General features: G+C 40.8%; 1 protein-coding gene across 4 annotated transcripts; it reads right to left on the reverse strand.

Annotated features, from left to right (window-relative positions):
• Positions 1–699: 699 nt before the first annotated feature.
• On the reverse strand, positions 700–18,930 carry LOC105052710 (glutathione synthetase, chloroplastic). Of its 4 annotated transcripts, none has more exons than XM_073244159.1 (13): positions 18,600–18,930; positions 10,142–10,311; positions 8,692–8,767; positions 8,383–8,513; positions 7,184–7,306; positions 7,014–7,094; positions 6,420–6,500; positions 6,214–6,283; positions 5,910–6,031; positions 2,764–2,903; positions 2,472–2,664; positions 2,233–2,374; positions 700–934 (listed from the first exon to the last, which is right to left on the reverse strand). In XM_073244159.1, the coding sequence occupies exons 1-12, from the start codon at positions 18,816–18,818 to the stop codon at positions 2,251–2,253; spliced, it is 1,530 nt and encodes a 509-aa protein (XP_073100260.1). In that variant the 5' UTR covers positions 18,819–18,930; the 3' UTR covers positions 700–934; positions 2,233–2,250. The 4 variants fall into 4 exon arrangements, with proteins under 4 accessions (XP_073100260.1, XP_073100261.1, XP_073100259.1 ...); XM_073244160.1 differs by lacking the exon at positions 700–934 and adding an exon at positions 1,195–1,530; XM_073244158.1 differs by lacking the exon at positions 700–934 and adding an exon at positions 1,195–1,539.
• Positions 18,931–19,416: the final 486 nt, after the last annotated feature.

Genomic DNA, 19,416 nt, shown 5'->3' on the forward strand with positions numbered 1-19,416 from the left:
ATCCTCACATGGATGCAAGGTTTTTTTTTTGGTGGGGGGTATATATAATTAGTAATTGCGAATGGAACGTGAGAGGTGTTTCAAAGTGAACCATTCTTTTCATGCATAGATGGAGTAATTTCAGTAGCAGCCAGCGTAGAACAAATTATTATATTGACGTAGTTACTAATTGATCCACTTACTGTTTTTGTACGTATGTATCAGGCTACTTCATGTATCATTTGCTGCTGCATCTCTTTTTCTCAATGACAAGACACCGTAATTTCGGTTACCATGCTAAGCGTGGAAAATGCGAGGTTACGCATAACCAGTATCATGCATCTACCTCCCATGACTTGCACATTACCGTTTCTGGATCAGCTTTGATCACCAAAATCCATACCAGCAAAATTCAAAAAGGCCAGCTTTCATTCGCTCAAATTATGTGTCAGTGATCAGCAATGACATGGTTGGAGGGAGTGGGGGCTGGAATGCCTAATCTCGCAAAAACCCAATCTCAACTCTTCCCCAAAAATTTAAATCTCCATTCCAGCTCCAATTCCGATCACAAACCAAATAGTTTGAGAAATATAGCTATTCCAATTCTCATTTTAATCCATTCTCATTCCAATTCGGATCCCAAACCAAACACCTCCCAATAGTATTCGGATTTCAAAAGCATCATCATCCACAGACAATATAGCTAGAGCAAGAGAACCATGGAGAAAATTGTTGAAGTTTTCCATTTCAAATGTTCACTGTGATTGGATTTTCTACACTTCCTTCCGATCCCTTACCCTGAAAATATTTCTGATCTGGAAGGAAATTCGAGGATACAAGTGGAAAAATATTAAATACATGCCAAGAGGTATCAATCGGCCAGCAACCAAAACGCATGGTCTCGTCAGCATCCTGCCCTTCTTTAATATTATAGAATTTCTATGCTGCACCTTTCCTGTCAGTGCAAGCATAAGAATTATACCAAAAATGAGTCTGATTTTGTTTCATTAGATGAAGTTCTGCAAGATATATTTTACTCGAGGATGCCATCTGGCTGAGAAGGATGGTGTCAGTAACGATGACAGACATGAAGGACTAAACTAAATCTAACTTTGTGCTATTGGGTGATCTTCACTCATGAGGTTGAAAAAGGGAGAAATCACGAAGAATGTGTGCAGCAATCAAATGACAAATGCAGCATCTACTATCAAGAAATGACATAAACACAACCATAGAATTGGCTCAGAATTGTTTAATTTCCACAATAGCTGTTGGACATTGCCAATAGACAACACTTGCATCACAATTGTTAGTACACAACATAACCTTGTGTGTCCGAGAGATGGTTATATAAATATTTTGCTCCACACAATCTCTGATAGAGCATATACCAATGCATTTTCTTTTGAAGGAAATCAAGAGAAAAAACAAAGTGTTTCTGTAAGAATTAAACGTTGTACGTTATGCATAGATGATAAATAATTCCTTCTCGTTACTTTTAGATCCTGAAATGTCCAAGGAACCGTCTACCACCCCCCAGGCAATAATAACCTGCAGCAGCTGACCATTAAATTTAGCTGTAAGACTTTTCTCACCCTCTGAAAATTCAACAAGTACATTTCACCAAAACAGGTTAAAATGCTAGCGATGAAAACTTATGGAACCAGTTCTTCCCATATTTTCAAAATATCAACAGTTTTTTCTTATAAAGTCAAAAGCTAACATTTTCCATTGAATAAATTTTAGGAGACGTGCCAATCAAAGGACAGAAGACATGCTGCAAGAAAGGCTGTTTTTCGTCTGGATTAGTCATATCACTAACTAAAGAAACATAGAAAGATTAATCAAAAACAGGAAATAATACAAAAGATTTTCAAATTTTGTTGGCAAAACAATTGTTTTTTTCCCATAACCTTGTGAAATTTTACTGTGGTTTGATCCTTTGTGAATGACTGGTAGAGTTGATGATGGCTCCACATCCAGAATAGAATTGAGAATCATATTTAATTGTGTTCTGGGTTATCCAGGAGACAAGGGACTAATGTAACTCGGTCATTACCGCAAGCTTCTAAGTAACACAAGAAAGAATGAAATCACCGAGTAAATTAGCCCTTACAATTTGTATCAGATGCTAAAGAAGATTTGTAAACAAAAAAAAATGATAGTCCCAAGTCAATATCTCAACCAAAATGCTCTCTACTCGAAACTTTGGTCTTAAACCATGCAACAGCAAATTGTTTGGTGGTTGGTTACCTCAGTAGAAATGCTTTGTCAAGTTAGATAGATGCTATCCAAGACTGCAAAACCAGCAGCAACCCCACCTTCATTTGATGAAGAAACCTTGGTCCGCATCAGGTAACCACATTGATCATTCATGATCGCCTTATCTTTGTTTCTATTAATTGAAAGCCAGAGTGTCTAACAGTATGTTCTTCAGCATCAAATAGTAAACAACATGGAATTGTATACAGAGATGTTAAGATGTCCATTACCGTAAATAGGCACCGTATATTCCAAGTTCTGATATGGCATGGTCCTGACGACAAATACCTTTCCGGACCAGATAAGCAAGAGAAGCTTTTGGAAAGATCCTTTGCATCAGAATATATGCAGCAGCTTGTTCACTCCCATCCTGCTGCAGCCTAATCAGTGTTTCCCTTATATTGTCACCATAAATGTTGTTCCCTGGAGATGAATGATATCATAAACCACAATGTCAGGACAATCAGGTAATAGGAACAGGAAGATGACTGGAAAAGATTGCTGAAACTTGAAAAACTAAACCTCCGCCTTCTCGTTGGGGTTTGAGCACAAAGAACTCAGGTCTTTCCATAGCAGACTTCACAGCATCTGCATTTTCCAAATTCCACAACCCTGCAAAACATTTCCGCAGTTTTGCAATATCATCTTCATTCTCAAGAAACCTGCAAGGCAAGAAGAATAACAATGAACAAATGCAAGATTATAATTTAAATAGAGATGATACCTAAACAAAAGCAAGTGATCCATCCAACAGTATCAGAATAAAAAAATTTTAACTGTAAAAAAGCTTTATATGTTCACCAGGAGACAAAACTCTAGTCCATTACATTAAGGTGCAGCTTGTTATGGTAAAGCTCTAGCACTATCCAAAATTAAGTTCAGAAACCACAACATAATTTCGCAGCACAACATTCCCCATTCTGGATGTGAGTTCATTTTGACAAAGCAATATTCCATAGCAAATTATTCTTTAGCTTGCCTCAAACAACATAATGAATATAAGCAATATTTGACATTATAAGACTAGAATTATGTAAATCAAAGGCTAGTCATGATTTTGATTTTCATCATAAGAAACAATAACTGATTCTGAAGATCGTCTTACTTTTTGCAGAAGATACTCAAATCAGGTCCGCTATCTTCTTATCTCACATTTCAGAGTGTTCTTGCATCATAGTGATGAAGGCAGATATAGATTATGATAAAACCAACATTATCAGATACCTAAAGTTGGTCGATATTAAGGAACACATTTATATGGACTCTGTTTTTCTTGGTTATCAGCATCAAAAGCAAACAATAAGCCTGACTAGGCTAGCTTGATCTTAACTTTTACAAAGAGATCAAAAATATGATGTTTCAGATCTTAAGTTCTTAGTAGGGTGAAAGAGCTAAGCAAAATTATTACATCTTTCAAAAAATAGCTTGAAAGTCCAAAAGAATTACAAATGAGAAAGAACAATGGGCATCTCTCATTCTGCTAATCTAAAAACACTACACTGAGAAGAAGATTAAAAAAAAGAGAAAGCGAAGGAACTTGATAATCGCACAAAAAAATGGTGCTCTAATAGCAACAGTTATGCTTTAATAAATTTAAAGTAAAAGTTCCTCTTAAAATTTGATAATTCAAATGGACCATTTATGCTGGTGCTTTAATAAATTTATAGTAAATGTTCCTCTTAAAATTTGATAATTCAAATGTACCACTTTATGCCTTAAAAACACTAAAAGAAAAAAACATTCTCGTGATGCTAAAAGCTCCAAGTAGTTTAGGAATTCCATCATATAAAAGCACAGGAAATATGTAGGCACACGGAAAAATAGTTGGTAGATGAAACCTTTGTCTTAAGCATAAAATTCTATTTGAACACAAAATGTTGATATGTATGGGTAGATGAAACAAATGTGAATGTACAGATGGATTTCTTTCTTTTCAAAAAACAAACATAAGATAACCAGTGAAATTTTACACTATGTAAGCCATTAAATGTGCAATAACAATCACTACAAATTTTTTTCTTAGAGGAAGAATAATTTATTCAAAGTAGCAATGACTGCCTTGAAAGTCAATATAAATTCATGTATTGTGATCAGAAAAATGTTACCATGTTATAGAACAAAATAATTATAAACATTCTTTCTCCAGTGCATTTAAATCTCGAACTCTCTGCTTGCACTTATGCTTTCATATATGCTAGGCTCCGACATGCCTAATCAAGTCTGTACTAGGACATGTTCAACTTACTTCTCACTGAAGTTTGATTTATTATTTGCTTACACTACAAAGTTCATGACACCTATAATGAAGAATGACAAGAACCTTGTGCCTTGCCATGATTGGTTCAAACTCCATATTGGATTGGGTTTCGGCCAGGCCTGATGAGTTTCAGTTTTGGCAATTTTCACAATTTATGTGGTTGCAAAGTCCATTTTCATCAGATTTAGCCAAAATTAAAAATCCAAAAATTATCAATAAAATATGTAAAGAACAAATAAGGTGTGAAAAAACATTATGTATGATGCACTGTATTGTTTGAGACATTTCAATGCACTATTTTCATAGTTTACCAATGACTTGAGAATATAAAATATAAGCTTGATTAGAAATCATCTCAAAACTTGCAGAATCCAAGTACTATTTATAAATATGCTTTTTGAGATTCAAACAAATCAAGAAAATATATAAAAATTAGCACAAATTGTCAATATCTACATTTTCTTTTTTTTTTTGCCAATTTAGTAAGTTTTGTCCACAACTGTGAAACTGGCCATGGTTTCTGATTGGTTCCAACTGACACTGAAAAAACTTAGTTTTCGTTTCAAGGCCTTGATTGAAACTTAAAATGATCATAATCAATATCAAGACTTGAGAGATATGATATAATTTATACATCAAGATTATGCAAAGCTGCTACTAGTCTTTTTAAAAATCCCATATACACTAACAATCAAAATAGTCCCATACGATGTTATATCAGCCACTGAGATGTACTGCTGTTTGAGCAACTGACACAGGACTCACACTATAGCTCAACCATGATATGAAGGGAAACTAAGAAGCTAGGGAAGAAATTTGAGTTCACTGAAAGTGCTGCAGTCACCACCACCAGATAAACTCAATGAGACTCTCTATTTTGATTGGAGGTCAACTCCTAAAATCAGATACAATGCTATGCTTAAGAGGTGCCCACTGTGCATTATCATGTGAGAGTTCATATTGTTTCGAGAGGCAGAAGCTATCTAAGAGAACCAAATTTCTCTAAGAGTTCAGAGCATCCTCCAGCTCTACTTTAAATAGAAAAGCGAAGCCCCCAGAGTATTGGGCAATGCCACACAATAATTGAAGCTCATCTTTAAAGAGAAGTTTTTAAATGGCTAAATCCTAGCTGATAACTTATTTATTTGTTTATTTATTTCTCTCGTTCTCTAGATCTAGAGGCTATACACCCATTTTGGTCAACTGTCTACAGCCTTTCCTTTGTTTTCCTCAATTTGAGAATACAAACTCCTTTTTTAAAAAATAATCACACTAAAAGTTTATACCATATGAGCAATCAATACATCATATATAAAGATTCCATCAGTAAACAATAAACTCGCATGACACCAAAGACCATTAAATAATATAGCCAATAAGATTTCAATAGAAGTAAAAATAATGAAGTCACCTTTCAAGCACATTTGGTTTTGCCAGTTCTTGTTGGATCTTCTTGGTCCCCACCAAATGGTAGGATATTGATGGGCACTTAATGGCATTAGATTGTTCCATCAAAAGCCTTGCTCTCCATTCCTGGATATAAGAAATTAAGCATGGCCAATGTGACAGAGATATAAATATATAATTATCTATGAAAAAGTCCAAGAGAATTATTGCTAAATATATTCATAAACTGCATGTTGACCTTCATTAGTTGTTGCATGGTATACCAAATAGAGGGTTATAATCAGAAATGACAAAATGATATTTCTTACTGATTGCGAAGGATAATCATTCGGTGAATAGCCAGCCCTGAAATAGACCACAGCAACTGTTTGGCCACCTCTGCATTTATAGACCGCTGAATTTAAACAGTTGAAATTGAAATCCCAAAAATTCAGAAGATCATAATGCAAATGAAATATGCCCTCCATTTCTAACTTCCAGAAATGAGAGTGAATTTTGGGAGGAAGTGCCATACACAAGGAGATTTCCATCAGGTAGAACCTGCCCTTCTGCATCTATTTCTGCCAAAGTTTTGCGAACACTAGCCACACCATGAGTGTTAGAAAGTTAAGAAAATAACTTTGGTGAGTATGCCATGATTATATTGATAAGAAAAATGATCCAGTGATTCCAAGGACCCACAAAGATTTTACAATGATAAGCCAGTTGCTCGTTAAAAAGTGATTAAACAATCGAACATGATCTGAAGAAGCAAGAAACCAAACTGATGAAGCAGCCCTGTTTGGTAGAATAAATATGTAAAAAATAAAAGATGGATGATCTGATAACTTCAGTTTAATCCAATAGAACAGGCCCATTAGATTATTGAAGATGGTCTATTTTTTTATCTGATATCAAAAGATTGCCCTCACAAAAAGGTTAGTGCAGAGTTTTTTTTTTTTTTTTTCAGCCAACAAATGTATAGACTGGTTGAGTATCATGTTCTTTGGCCTCAAAAATCACAGGATTGTGTACAAGATTTGCTGAAAAAGGTTCTGCAAGATTCTGATGTCTGGTAATGCTCTCATTTGAGGAAACAAAAATCTAGCAGTACAAGATGTAAGGATATATCTCCCTCAACAGCGTGCAGAGCCAATGTTGGTCATACATATTGTGCTCTTCAGTTTGAACGACAACCATTACTACAGCACTGGACAGCAACAAAAGTTTGAAAGGGTTAGTGAATATTCATCAGGTCTTCTCTAGATCTAAACAAAAACTTATGCATACACACGTGACCTGCTATTGTTATACTCATTCCATGCTTTAGCTAATGCCTCTGCATATCGACTAACGGCTGTATTTCCAGGAACTCTTCTTGAATCTAATTCTAGGTCTTTCCCATAGTGGTTAATTAAATTCCTGCAAGACAGCAGATTATGATTAATTTTATGTACATCAGAGATGCAAGCACACCATAAAATTCTGCATGCAAATGGAAAATATTAAGACATGGTAGAGCTTTACAACCTTGTACAGAGGGAGTTAGAGGAGGGAGTCTCTAGTAAGTAACAATACTAAGAGAAAAAATTCTGTAAGAAGCATGTTCTGCTATTTCTTCAATTAGATACATTTATCTATACGTATTTATTCATGCCTTATGTGTGTTTTCTATATTATGGCCCTCGTAACAATCAAGAAGTTAAGGCATTCATCCTTTAAATATCATGTTAAGGATAATCTGTTGCCTTTAAATTTACCTCAGAGACCTGACAAATCTATAATGATGGCTCATTTCCACAAACTGATAGGAAGCTTCAAGCATGCACTTCCCTAAATCTAATCACCACTAACACTCCTCTCCATGATAGCCAGAAAATTTTACTAAAGGTGGCATACCCACTTTGAAACTTGTCCCTACACCCGTTTCCTAAGCATTTCCTTGTTCAAATTTTTTTCAAGAGATTGCTTCCCCATGCCCACACCCAAATCAACACCTGCACATGCTCCCACTTCCAGCAACTAAGCTCCTTCCCATGGAGGTATTTGTTAGTCTTTGAACCAACAATGAGATCATTGCTCAAATAGTGATGATTGATTGATGCAGTTATCTGTAAATTAGGTTCAAAATCTTAGTTTTGCTGTCAGTTTGAGCTGTTCTGAATGAGTTTCAACTTTCGTAGACAGTTTCCCAAGTTTTGAATGAAAAAAAGGCTAGAACTAAAAAAGATATTTAAAATCTAAAAAGTATCAAAAAGGATAAACAAAATTAGCAGAAAAGCAAATATATCATGTTGTTAACAGTGTACAGTTTTGGTATGTTTATGTTGCAACCATCTAAACATCATGATTTTGTTTGGATTCTGGTAATTACCAGTACAGGGCATACCATTTAGGATGTACTGCTCATACCAACCACCAAAAAAGATTTTTTTTTTTAAATAATGAAAAAAGAGAGAACAAATAAACCATCTAAGAAATTAATTACACTACTTGACCTGTGAAGCTCGCTTACTAAGCAACTAAGACCAGGAAATGAGGATGAAATGGTATTTAGCTCTATTTGAAAAAGTAGGTTAGCTTCGGCATCCAGCATATAATCTGACCGGTGCAATCCCAAACGAATGTCCTGATAATTTCATTGAAATGCAATTAATAGAAAGAAACAATAATAAAAGAAAAGAAAAAATATAGCCAGCAATATTTCATTCTGTCCAAATATATTCACAAACTTCTTTTCCTACATTACTGGGTAGAACCTAAAGAACAGGTATACAACAAACTAAAGGTCAAGTTTAGAGAAATACCTCTGTTTTATTTGTTTCAAGAATCTTTGAATGGATATCTAAGAGTCTACTAGTAAAGGCATCCACCTCCTTTGTTCTGCAATATCAGTATGACAAAGAATGAGTTATTGAAATTAGAGGCACTCTCTAATCCATGCAATAGCCAAAATAGCATACTGAAGGTCACCAGTAATTATACCATGGATTCGCATCCTAATGCTCCTCACACATCCCACTGATACTGTATCATTTCAACAAGACTCCAGACAACATCGAGACATTGGTTTACTCATAACCGAGATGTCCCAACCATCCTGGTTGGTACTAGCCGAGACTGATCGGGATGGTTGTGTCCCAACACCAGGAACAACATTTTTTTTATATTTTTTCTCTTCATTCTTGTTGTTAATGGTTGTTTTGGTCCATCCCAATTTGTCCCAACCTTGCTCGATACCTTACCAACCTAAGAGAATAACAAGATAGGTATCCGCACCGAGACTGTAATAGTTGAATTATACATTACACTATCATGATTAAATTTATAAATATGAGAATATGTTCCTAAAACATGAGTTTTTAATTGCTGAAATCACACAATCTCATGCCAAACATGATAAACTTCTAAGAACCAAAAAAAAGGAAGGCTTAATATCTTAGAGAGACATTACAGTTTATCATGCATGCACAATATATTAATGCATCATTGTTTAGAGCATAAAGAATATGAAAATCTTCCTAACAAAACATCAAACAAATTCATAATATCTGGAGATGATGAATAATTAAATCAGCCTTGACATCTCCTCCAGGATCAAGTCAAAATCCCCACGGTCTAGCAACCAGCTAAAAAAATAGATGCCAAAATACTGGCAATCATCCAACGAAGAAGCCAATTTGATGGGTACCAAAAAAAGTCAGCTAGATAGTACTATCAAATTGTGGAGGTTGATGCAATGAGCACAGGAATTGGTAAGTTGAGAAATTGGTTATGATCTTCAACATATGAAATGTATTATACAGTTGTTAGGTGGATGTGCACAGCATGATACATACATCGACATATGAACAAAGCACGACCAAAACAACTAACAAGCTCTAATGGATGTCTTTGGAACACCATATTCTAAATGCATATGTTACATTGGGTGCATGATGTAACTCATCTGAAACTGTCAGCATCTTTGCCACTAGAAAAGAGATAGTACCATCACTATTACTAAAATTTAATATTCCATATAATATCTCGAGTGAAAAGAACAAATAAGAAATCATTGAGCAATATGTATGAAAAAAAAACAAATGAGTTATGAAGAAAATTGTATACTATGCCAGATGTGTTGATCAAACACTGAGTCATTAAAACATGTTAAAGATCACCAAATATGAAATTACCACCATCTATAACTAAACCAGTATATCATCTAACTCATGAGTTAAATAAAGGTCTGATCATCATGAGATTAGGAACAACCTTGATAAAGAATCTTGCAAAAATTTTCCATCCAAGCTCACACGATCTACAAGCTCATTGAAAATGGGAGCTAACTCACATGCTTGCCTCCAGTGACCTTTTGGAAATGGCATGGGCAATAGGGCAAATGGGGCATGAACCAGACCAATGCCAGGATCTGTTCCTGATCTCTGCAAGTTCCATGCTTAATTTAATTTGCGCATTCGACAATTGCTAGCATAAGGCCATGCAATTTGTGGCAGGTGAATATATCTACATTATAATTCTATTTCCTATATCAGCAAGAGGCATTTGAAGCATGTAAGACAAAAAAAAATGATGCACATTTATAATGTTAAAGCAGTCCAAATCGAAAATCTTTGTTTACAGCATCTACTAGTCAAAAGAATCAACAGAACAAGACTTTTCATTCTATTAACGAATCTGAGAGAGAACTTTTGTGGGTAAATTATTTGATGCCATAGGCAAGATTAACTGAAACCGCACCTGAAACTATAATTTTATGATCATGCTCTATGCCAAAAGGAAAAGAACAAGGTAAACATCTTTAAATCTTTTGAAATCTGTCACAACTGCCATATGATCATCCCCACATTGACATGTTATCTTGCCTTTTTCAGTGAAAGGCTCCCACTCTGACAGTTAGATGCACAAAACGATCATAGTTCGTAAGTGGGTCATATAGATATCATGGAACTAGAAGCATAGAAAATTACAAGCACTTCATGAAGCATTCATCGCAATTTCAGAAGCTTTTCTTTTATTTTAATATGCATATATTTGCTAGCAAATCTTTTGAATTTGCAGATGGAGAAGAAATATCTTTATCAGCCCAGCATCTTCAAGGACAAAACCAAGAGTAATTCTCTACATTGTTCTTTTGTGGAAGACTTCATCACTATATATATCTCCATTGATGCTTTGATATCAAACCAACTCTCCCGGAAAAAAGTTTCAACCACATTGAGTAAGATATCTTCAGCCATAGCATTGTTATTAATGCAACACTTACCAATGCACTCATGCTTTTGATTCTTCTTTGGAACGTGTTCCCTTATCAAACATTCAAAAACCTATCGGCATGAGATCATACCAATCACATCAAATTAGCTTTATAGTAGAAGCTAAACATTACATGTATGATCAAAACCCAAAAAAAAAAAGAAAAAAATAGAATTCCCTCTAGGCCAGAATGCTACCAGTTCTAGGCCACATAGCTGTGCTTAAGTTGCCAATTTTTACAGGTTTATACTAAGTGAAAAGGCATGATTGTTGTTACATATAAACCTCTCCATGTAACCCTCCATGTAGAAATGCACCCCTTTTACATAGAGCCCATAAAGTGGCTAATTTCTACTTTAACTTGAATACGACTTGTTTAAGCAACAATTGCAAAAATCTTGAAGATTAACAACAGAAGCTGGTAAGTATACTTTCGTTCATGCCTTTGAGCTTTTGGTTATATATTATCTGACAAATTCCCACCTATGACTGTAGTCATGCTTGTTAGAGACAAATTCAATGACTTGCTCATAAAGCCTAAGAAAACTTCGAAACTTGTTTGCGTTTTCCTAACCAGGAACTGGGCAAGTCTTTGAACAAGTTTGCAATGCGAATAGATGTAGGCCAAAGAACAAATTTTGTCAGAGAAGCCCATGGTTCATGAGTCCAGTGCTTTCCTAACCAAAATAAAGGTCCAGTTAGAGCCTCATTTCCAGCATCATGTTCCTGAACTTCGATGAATCAGATATGGGGTTATGCTAGGTGTATGAGATGGTAATGCAATTATCCAGAGATTGTATTGTAGGTTTTGACTTGAGAACTTAGTAAGACAAAGGTCAGCAGAACAACCTAGAACTGAAAGCTCATACACTTGGTCCAATAGTCTGTTCAAGAAAACTTAGGTTTGATGAAATAAGCTTAAAAAAACAAGTAGGTATCATTAACCCAAGCTCCGCAATCTTCAACCTTACTGTTGTGATCCAGGTGGTGTGCCCAAGGCCCAGGGGACCAAGGCTAAGGCCAAGGTCCATCATTCATGAGGGCTTCATGGAGGCTCTAGGGCTAGTTAGGCCCTAGGTTGAAAGGCTGTGGACCTTTCGGGTTCTTGAGGTCTAGGTTATGTGGGCCTCAAGGGACCAACTCTTTATGGGCCAGATCTGAGCCCAGGATAGGTGAGATTAGGTCGAGTCATGGATGTACATGGGCTTGGGTTAACCTAATCTCCCATAGAGTTGGTCAAGGGAGTTTTGGGTTTGGGTCACTTGACCCTGTGTTTATATATACATGCACTGTATAGGTTTGATTAAGCCAAAGAATACAAAACTCTTTCTCCCAAGTCTCTCTCTCTCTCTTCTCCCTCTCTCTCCAGCTACTCTCCACACCCCAGGAGCAAGAAACCCTAGGGTTTCTTGCCGCCAGGTCCCAAAAAGGCAGGAGAAGCAAGGGGAGGCGCTAGCCCCTCCCCCTTTGTGCCGCCATCCCTTTTGTCTCTCCCTCTCTTGCAGCCGCCCAAACATCAGGTCCAGGACCTGAAATCTCTTGCGAAGAGGTTGGTACAAGTTCCTCTCAGATCTGGAGTTGATCTGAGGTCGTTTGAGGCACGGATGAGATCTCCATCAACAGATCTACAGGAAAGGCTGCAGCAGGACAGATCTGCAAGGTCTGGTTCTATCTACCTTCTTCCCTATTTAGAACGCCCCGATTCGAGATCTACGAATTGGAAGACCTCGATCCAGGCCTGATCTGGTTGGGTACCAGATCTTGGATTTTTTAGAGGTGATCTTAGAGGCGTTCTTCATCTGGAACGAAAGGCTGACGAAGAAGACAGCAACCAGGCTGATTTCGTCAAGGGCCTTCGATCGAGTCCAGAAGTCTCCAGATTTGTTCGTTGCTGGTTCCGCTGCACCCAAGGTCCGTGGGAGGAGCCGGGATCGTGCTCCAACAGTTGGTATCAGAGCCACGGTGGTGAGGAAGCGGTTCCAAGTGCGAGAAGTTGAAGATCCCAAGTGCTGAAAATTTTCAGCAAGGTACCATCAAGATATATTCTACATTTCTTGATTTTATATTGCTTGTTTGGCTTGGATCCAGTCCTGGGCAGCAATATGAAGGTCGATTTCGAGAAGTTTGATGGCAAAGAAAATTTTTTCATGTGGAAAATCCGAATGGAGGATCTTCTGGTGCAAGCAGATCTGGATCAGGCTTTGGATGAGAAGCCTGAGGGAATGACAGATAGACAGTGGGCATCATTGGAGAAGAAAGCATGCTCGGTGATCAGAGGATGTTTGGCGGATGCGGCGTTGTATTCGGTGCTGGAAGAAAAGACCCCGAAGGGCCTTTGGTCGAAGTTGCACACCATATATATGGGGAAGAATATGTGCAACAAGCTAATGCTGAAGAAGAGGTTGTACAGTCTTCGGATGCAGGAGGGATCTGATGTGATTGGCCACATTCAGAGGTTCGACCAGTTGTGCACGGAGTTGATGAATATCGGGGTGAAGCTGGATGAGGAGGACAAGTCCCTGTTGCTTTTGTGTTCGCTGCCAGGATCATATGACTCTTTGGTGACTACACTGCTCTACGGCAAGGAGACTGTGGAATATGAGGACATGATCTCGATGCTGAGGACTAATGAGCAAAGGAAAAAGTTGACCAGAGATTGAGCTCCCCAGGAGGGTTTGGCAGTAGGGGAGAGGACAGGTAGAGGCAGAGGCAGAAGCAAGTCCAAGGGGCGGTCCAAGTCCAGGAAGGGAAAGAAAGAGATGAAATGCTTCAAGTGCAACGAGTTCGAGCACTTCAAGTGAGAATGTCCACTATGGAAGAGCAAGAAGGGAGAAAGAAGTGGCTCAGAATCAGTGAGTGCAGTTGCTGGGCAGCAGGTGGAGGATGATCTACTTGTGGTATCAGATGGTCACAGGCATTACACAAAGGAGTGGACACTAGACTCTGCGTGCTCACATCACTACACACCACACAGGTCTTAGTTTGCGACATACACCAAGATAGATGAGGGATCAGTGACTCTAGGCGACAATCATCCTTGCAAGGTGGCTGGGATAGGGACAGTCAAGGTGAGGATGTTTGATAGGATTGTGAGGACATTGACAAATGTAAAGCACGTCCCGGAGCTGGAAAAGAATCTGATGTCACTAGGCTACTTGGAGCGCAGTGGATACAGCTTTAGCAGTAGGGCTAGAAGCAGAGTACTGAACATCTCCAATGGAGCTATGATAATGATGAGAGGCAGGAGGTTGGACAATAACCTGTATCGCATGGAGGGATCTATGGTGACCGGAGAGTCTGATGCAGCAGCTGCAACACAGGACCAGCAGGAGGCTTACAGGATGTGGCACTACCGCCTAGGCCACATGGGTGACAAGGGGCTGAGGGAGTTGAGCAGGAGAGGACTCATCTCTGATCTGGAGGATGGTGCTATAAGGGAGATCTGTGAGCCTTGCCAGATGGAAAAGCAGAGGAGAGTTCAGTTCAACATCAGTACAGCCCGCAGTGCAGCCCCTCTGGAGTTAGTACACACGGATGTGTGGGGACCAGTCCCAGTTTCAGCTAGGAATGGGGCCAGATACTTCATGACCCTGATTGATGATTTCTCAAGAAAACTCTGGATTTACTTCATGAGAGAGAAGTCTGAGGTCTTCACCAAGTTCAAAATCTGGAGAGCTGAAGTGGAGAAGGAGCAGGGGAGAAGCATGAAGTGTCTGAGGTCAGACAATGGCGGGGAGTACACCAGCAGAAAGTTCCAGGACTACTGTGAGGAGTGTGGGATCAGGAGACACTTCTCAGTTAAGGAGACTCCGCAGCAGAATGGGGTGGCCGAGAGGATGAACAGAACACTTCTGGAAAAGGCACGATGCATGAGGCTGCAGGCAGGGCTTCCAAAGGCGTTCTGGGTTGACACAGTTGACACAGCGGGTTACTTGGTCAATCGGTCACCTCACACCAGGTTGGATGGCAGGCTTCCAGAGGAGGTGTGGTCTGGGAGGACAGTTGGGCTGGGCCATCTACGGGTATTTGGGTGCACGGCCTATGTGCACATTGGAGCTGGTGAGCGGAGCAAGCTAAACGTCAGATCATGCAAGACGGTGTTTCTAGGCTATCCACGAGGAGTTAAGGAATACAGGCTGTGGGATCCCTTGGAAAAGAAGGTCATCATTAGTCGGGATGTGACTTTTGATGAGGAGTCAGTCCTACGGAGGCGAACAGGCATGGAGGAGCAGCAGGAGCAGGAGGAGGTCCAGCAGGACGCTGCTGGACAGCTTACCTCTTTGATTTTGCCTCTTGCAGGTACTACGGAAGGACATGACATTCAGGTGGAGAACCTACCTAAGATGTCTCCACAGGTGGAGAGGACTCGGACGGATGATCGAGGCGGAGAGGTCCAGCAAGAGCGAGCTGGACCGAGGACTGATATCAGTGTTGCCCTACACAAGCCCAAGAGGACCATCAGGCAACCGGACCGATATGGCTTCGAGGAGACGCTATCATATGCCCTAGTGACAGCGAATGGAGACCCATATACGTATCAGGAGACTATTGAGAGCCAGGACAGAGAGCGGTGGATCCAGACGATGTCCGAGGAGATGCAGTCTCTCCACCAGAACCAGACGTGGCGATTGGTACAGTTGCCACAGGGGAAGAGGCCCATTGGCTGCAAATGGGTCTACAGTCGCAAGGAAGGGCCTTCAGAGCAGGGAGGTATCAGATTCAAGGCGAGGTTAGTGGCCAAGGGATACTCTCAGAAGGAAGGCATCGACTTCAGCGAGGTCTTTTCTCCCGTCGTCAGACATACTTCCATCAGAGTGTTGCTGAGCATTGTAGCAGCTCAGGATTTAGAGCTGGAGCAGATGGATGTCAAGACGGCGTTCCTCCATGGGCATTTGGAGGAGAGGATTTACATGGAGCAGCCATCCAGTTTCAGGGATCCAGGATCAGAGGGAAAGGTTTGTTTGTTGCAGAAATCGCTGTACAGACTGAAACAGTCGTCGAGGCAATGGTACAAGCAGTTCGACTCCTATGTGCGCAACATTGGACTTTCCAGGTGCGAGTTTGATCCCTGTGTTTATGTTCAGTCTCTTAAGGATGGTTCTGGGGTGTTCCTACTCTTGTATGTGGATGACATACTTATAGCATACAAGAGTAGGAAGGTTGTGCAGGATCTGAAGGCATCCTAATCTCGGGAGTTTGAGATGAAGGATTTGAGCCCTGCAAGGAAGATCCTAGGCATGGAGATTTTCAGAGACCGAGCCCGGAGGGTGCTGCATCTATCTCAGGGAGGCTACATACAGAAGGTCTTAGAGAGGTTCGGGATGAAGGGAGCAAAGCCAGCGAAGCTGCCACTTGCCGGTCACTTCAGACTCTCGAAGACCATGGCGCCACAGACTGAGGTGGAGGCTCAGGAGATGGAGACGGTCCCTTATGCTTCAGGAGTTGGGAGCTTGATGTATGCGATGGTCTGTTGTAGGCCAGACATCGCTTATGCAGTGAGTCAGCTTAGCAGGTTCATGGTGCAGCCTGGCAGGGAGCACTGGAGAGCTCTGAAGTGGATATTCAGATACCTGACGGGTTCAGTTGGAGTTGGCATCTGCTACGGATAGCAAGGAGGTGCAGTGGGATACTCTGACATGTCCAGGGAAGCTCAGGGGCTGATTGACGGTTATGTAGATGCAGACTTCGGTGGAGATGTGGATACCCGGAGGTCTACGACAGGCTTCATCTTTAGCCTGTATGGAGGTCCTATTTCTTGGAGATCGAGTCTGCAGCCTATCACGGCTCTATCCACTACAGAGGCGGAATACATCAGGCTGACAGAAGCAGCTAAGGAGGCAATTTAGCTGAAGGATTTGTTGACGGAGATGGACCTTACTTAGGAAGCCATTAGAGTGCACTGTGACAGCCAGAGTGCACTTCTATTAGCACAGAACTCAGTCTATCATGCAAGGACAAAGCACATCGACATTCGGTATCATCGGATCAGGGAGCTTGTGGAGGATGGTGAGGTGGAGCTGGTAAAGGTACACACCAAGGAGAACCCAGCTGATGCACTTACGAAGGTACTTCCACGGGACAGCTCTCAGAGATGTGTTGAGCTGATTCGGCTGATGGACAGAGTGGAGCTGGTTGAGGCCTTGGGACACCAAGGTGGAGATTGTTGTGATCCAGGTGGTGTACCCAAAGCCCAGGGGACCAAGGCTAAGGCCAAGGTCCATCATTCATGAGGGCTTCATGGAAGCTCTAGGACTAGTTGGGCCCTAGGTTGAAAGGCTGTGGGCCTTTCGGGTTCTTGAGGTCTAGGTTATGTGGGTCTCAAGGGACCAACTCTTTATGGGCCAGGTCTGGGCCCAGGATAGGTGAGATTAGGTCGAGTCATTGGTGTACATGGACTTGGGTTAACCTAATCTCCCATAGAGTTGGTCAAGGGAGTTTTGGGTTTGGGGCACTTGACCCTGTGTTTATATATACATGCACTGTATAGGTTTGATTAAGCCAAGGAATACAAAACTCTTTCTCCCAAGTCTCTCTCTCTTCTCCCTCTCTCTCTAGCTACTCTCCACACCCCAGAAGCAAGAAACCCTAGGGTTTCTTGCCGCTAGGTCCCAAAAAGGCAGGAGAAGCAAGGGGAGGCACTAGCCCCTCCCCCTTTGTGCCGCCATCTCTTTTGTCTCTCCCTCTCTTGCAGCCGCCCAAACATCAAGTCCATGACCTGGAATCTCTTGCGAAGAGGTTGGTACAAATTCCTCTCAGATCTGGAGTTGATCTGAGGTCGTTTGAGGTGCGGGTGAGATCTCCATCAACAGATCTACAGGAAAGGCTGCAACAGGACAGATCTGCAAGGTCTGATTCTATCTACCTTCTTTCCTATCTAGAACGTCCCGATTCGAGATCTACGAATTGAAAGACCTCGATCCAGACCTGATCTGGTTGGATACCAGATCTTGAATTTTTTAGAGATGATCTTAGAGATGTTCTTCATCTGGAACGAAAGGCTGTCAAAGAAGACAGCAACCAGACTGATTTCGTCAAGAGCCTTCGATCGAGTCCAAAAGTCTCCAGATTTGTTCGTTGCTGGTTCCGCTGCACCCAAGGTCCGTGGGAGGAGCTGGGATCGTGCTCCAACACTTATCACACATCAAAACAATGTAGTAGTTTTCAGAAAATTCTTAAGCAAAACACAATCGCTACGTTCTGACATTAGTCCCTTTCTTTTGCTTACAATGTTCAATCCGGTCAGTTCATCTTTGCTTACAATGTTATGCACCTAACGATTGTCTTCATCTGTCATATATGGCCTCGGATCATCGTTTTCCACTTCTCGTACAGGCACTATCTTAATGAAAACCTTCTAAAGAGCCAATTTTTAAGGAGGAAAATTTAACTACTCGCACAGATCATCACAAGAACAAGAAAGGAACAAAAGTGCCACTGGAGACTGGAGTCAAGATACCTGGACGCCCTTGTCCCCGACGACAAGCCCATGGAGAGAGCACCAAACCAGAGCATCATAGACCAGCTTCTCCAGCAATCCCGAAGGAATGTTGCGAGAGACGGACCGAGGCCCCGGCGCTGTCTCATCATGAGCCTCTTCAAGCTCATCGGATTTCCCACATCTCTGGGGAAGCAACGAAGAAGAGGGCACGGGAGAAGAAGAGGTGTCAAGGTCCATGCTACTATGAGGTGTTCGAAGGTTGGTGCGAGAGAAAAATATCCTATCGGGAGCGAAGGCTCGAGGGGAGAAATCCGGGCCTTATAGTCGGAGCTCGGAGGATAAGTATTGGAGACACCGATGGTTCTGGGAAGACGAGGCCCGGACGGGTCGAAGTGACGGGTTCTTTTGTGCGCGTGGGCCCCAACCTGAGGCCCAATCGAGGTGTGACACGGGGGAAGGCACCAAGGGCGAGAGTACGGGGAATCCGCAAATTCCCTTTTTTTTTTTTTTTTTTTTTTTGATTGCTGGGGCCCACCACTCAGCAGCCAAAGGCCCAAAGTGGAGCCATATACGTAATCTTAGTGGATGGAGATGGCATTTCCATGGGTTTGTATGTTATGCCGGTCTTGCTCACGGAGCAAATCAAGTTACTCTTTGCCTGCCAGACCAGACCAGGGAACAAAATTGGAATCTAAGCTCTTCTTAAGTTGGCTTTTTCATGATAGTGATTCTAAAAGAACTTATCATGCCATTTATGTCCAAAAGAAAAAAAAAAAAAAAGAGAGACTTATAATGCTATTGATATATAGCCTTTTAAAGGCCTCCTTATTTCCCA

The sequence above is a fragment of the Elaeis guineensis genome, chromosome 10 (assembly GCF_000442705.2).
Source record: "Elaeis guineensis isolate ETL-2024a chromosome 10, EG11, whole genome shotgun sequence".
NCBI classification, from domain to species: Eukaryota; Viridiplantae; Streptophyta; class Magnoliopsida; order Arecales; family Arecaceae; genus Elaeis; species Elaeis guineensis.

Bases quoted from the DNA above. Each gene is read 5' to 3' on its own strand.
- LOC105052710 (XM_073244159.1), bottom strand. From the start codon at position 18,818: ATGGACCTTGACACCTCTTCTTCTCCCGTGCCCTCTTCTTCGTTGCTT. The intron at 8,514-8,691 runs GTATTTCTCTAA...TGAAATTATCAG, and splicing joins TTGAAACAAATAAAACAGAG to GACATTCGTTTGGGATTGCA. The intron at 2,375-2,471 runs GTAATGGACATC...TTCAATTAATAG, and splicing joins ATATACGGTGCCTATTTACG to AAACAAAGATAAGGCGATCA.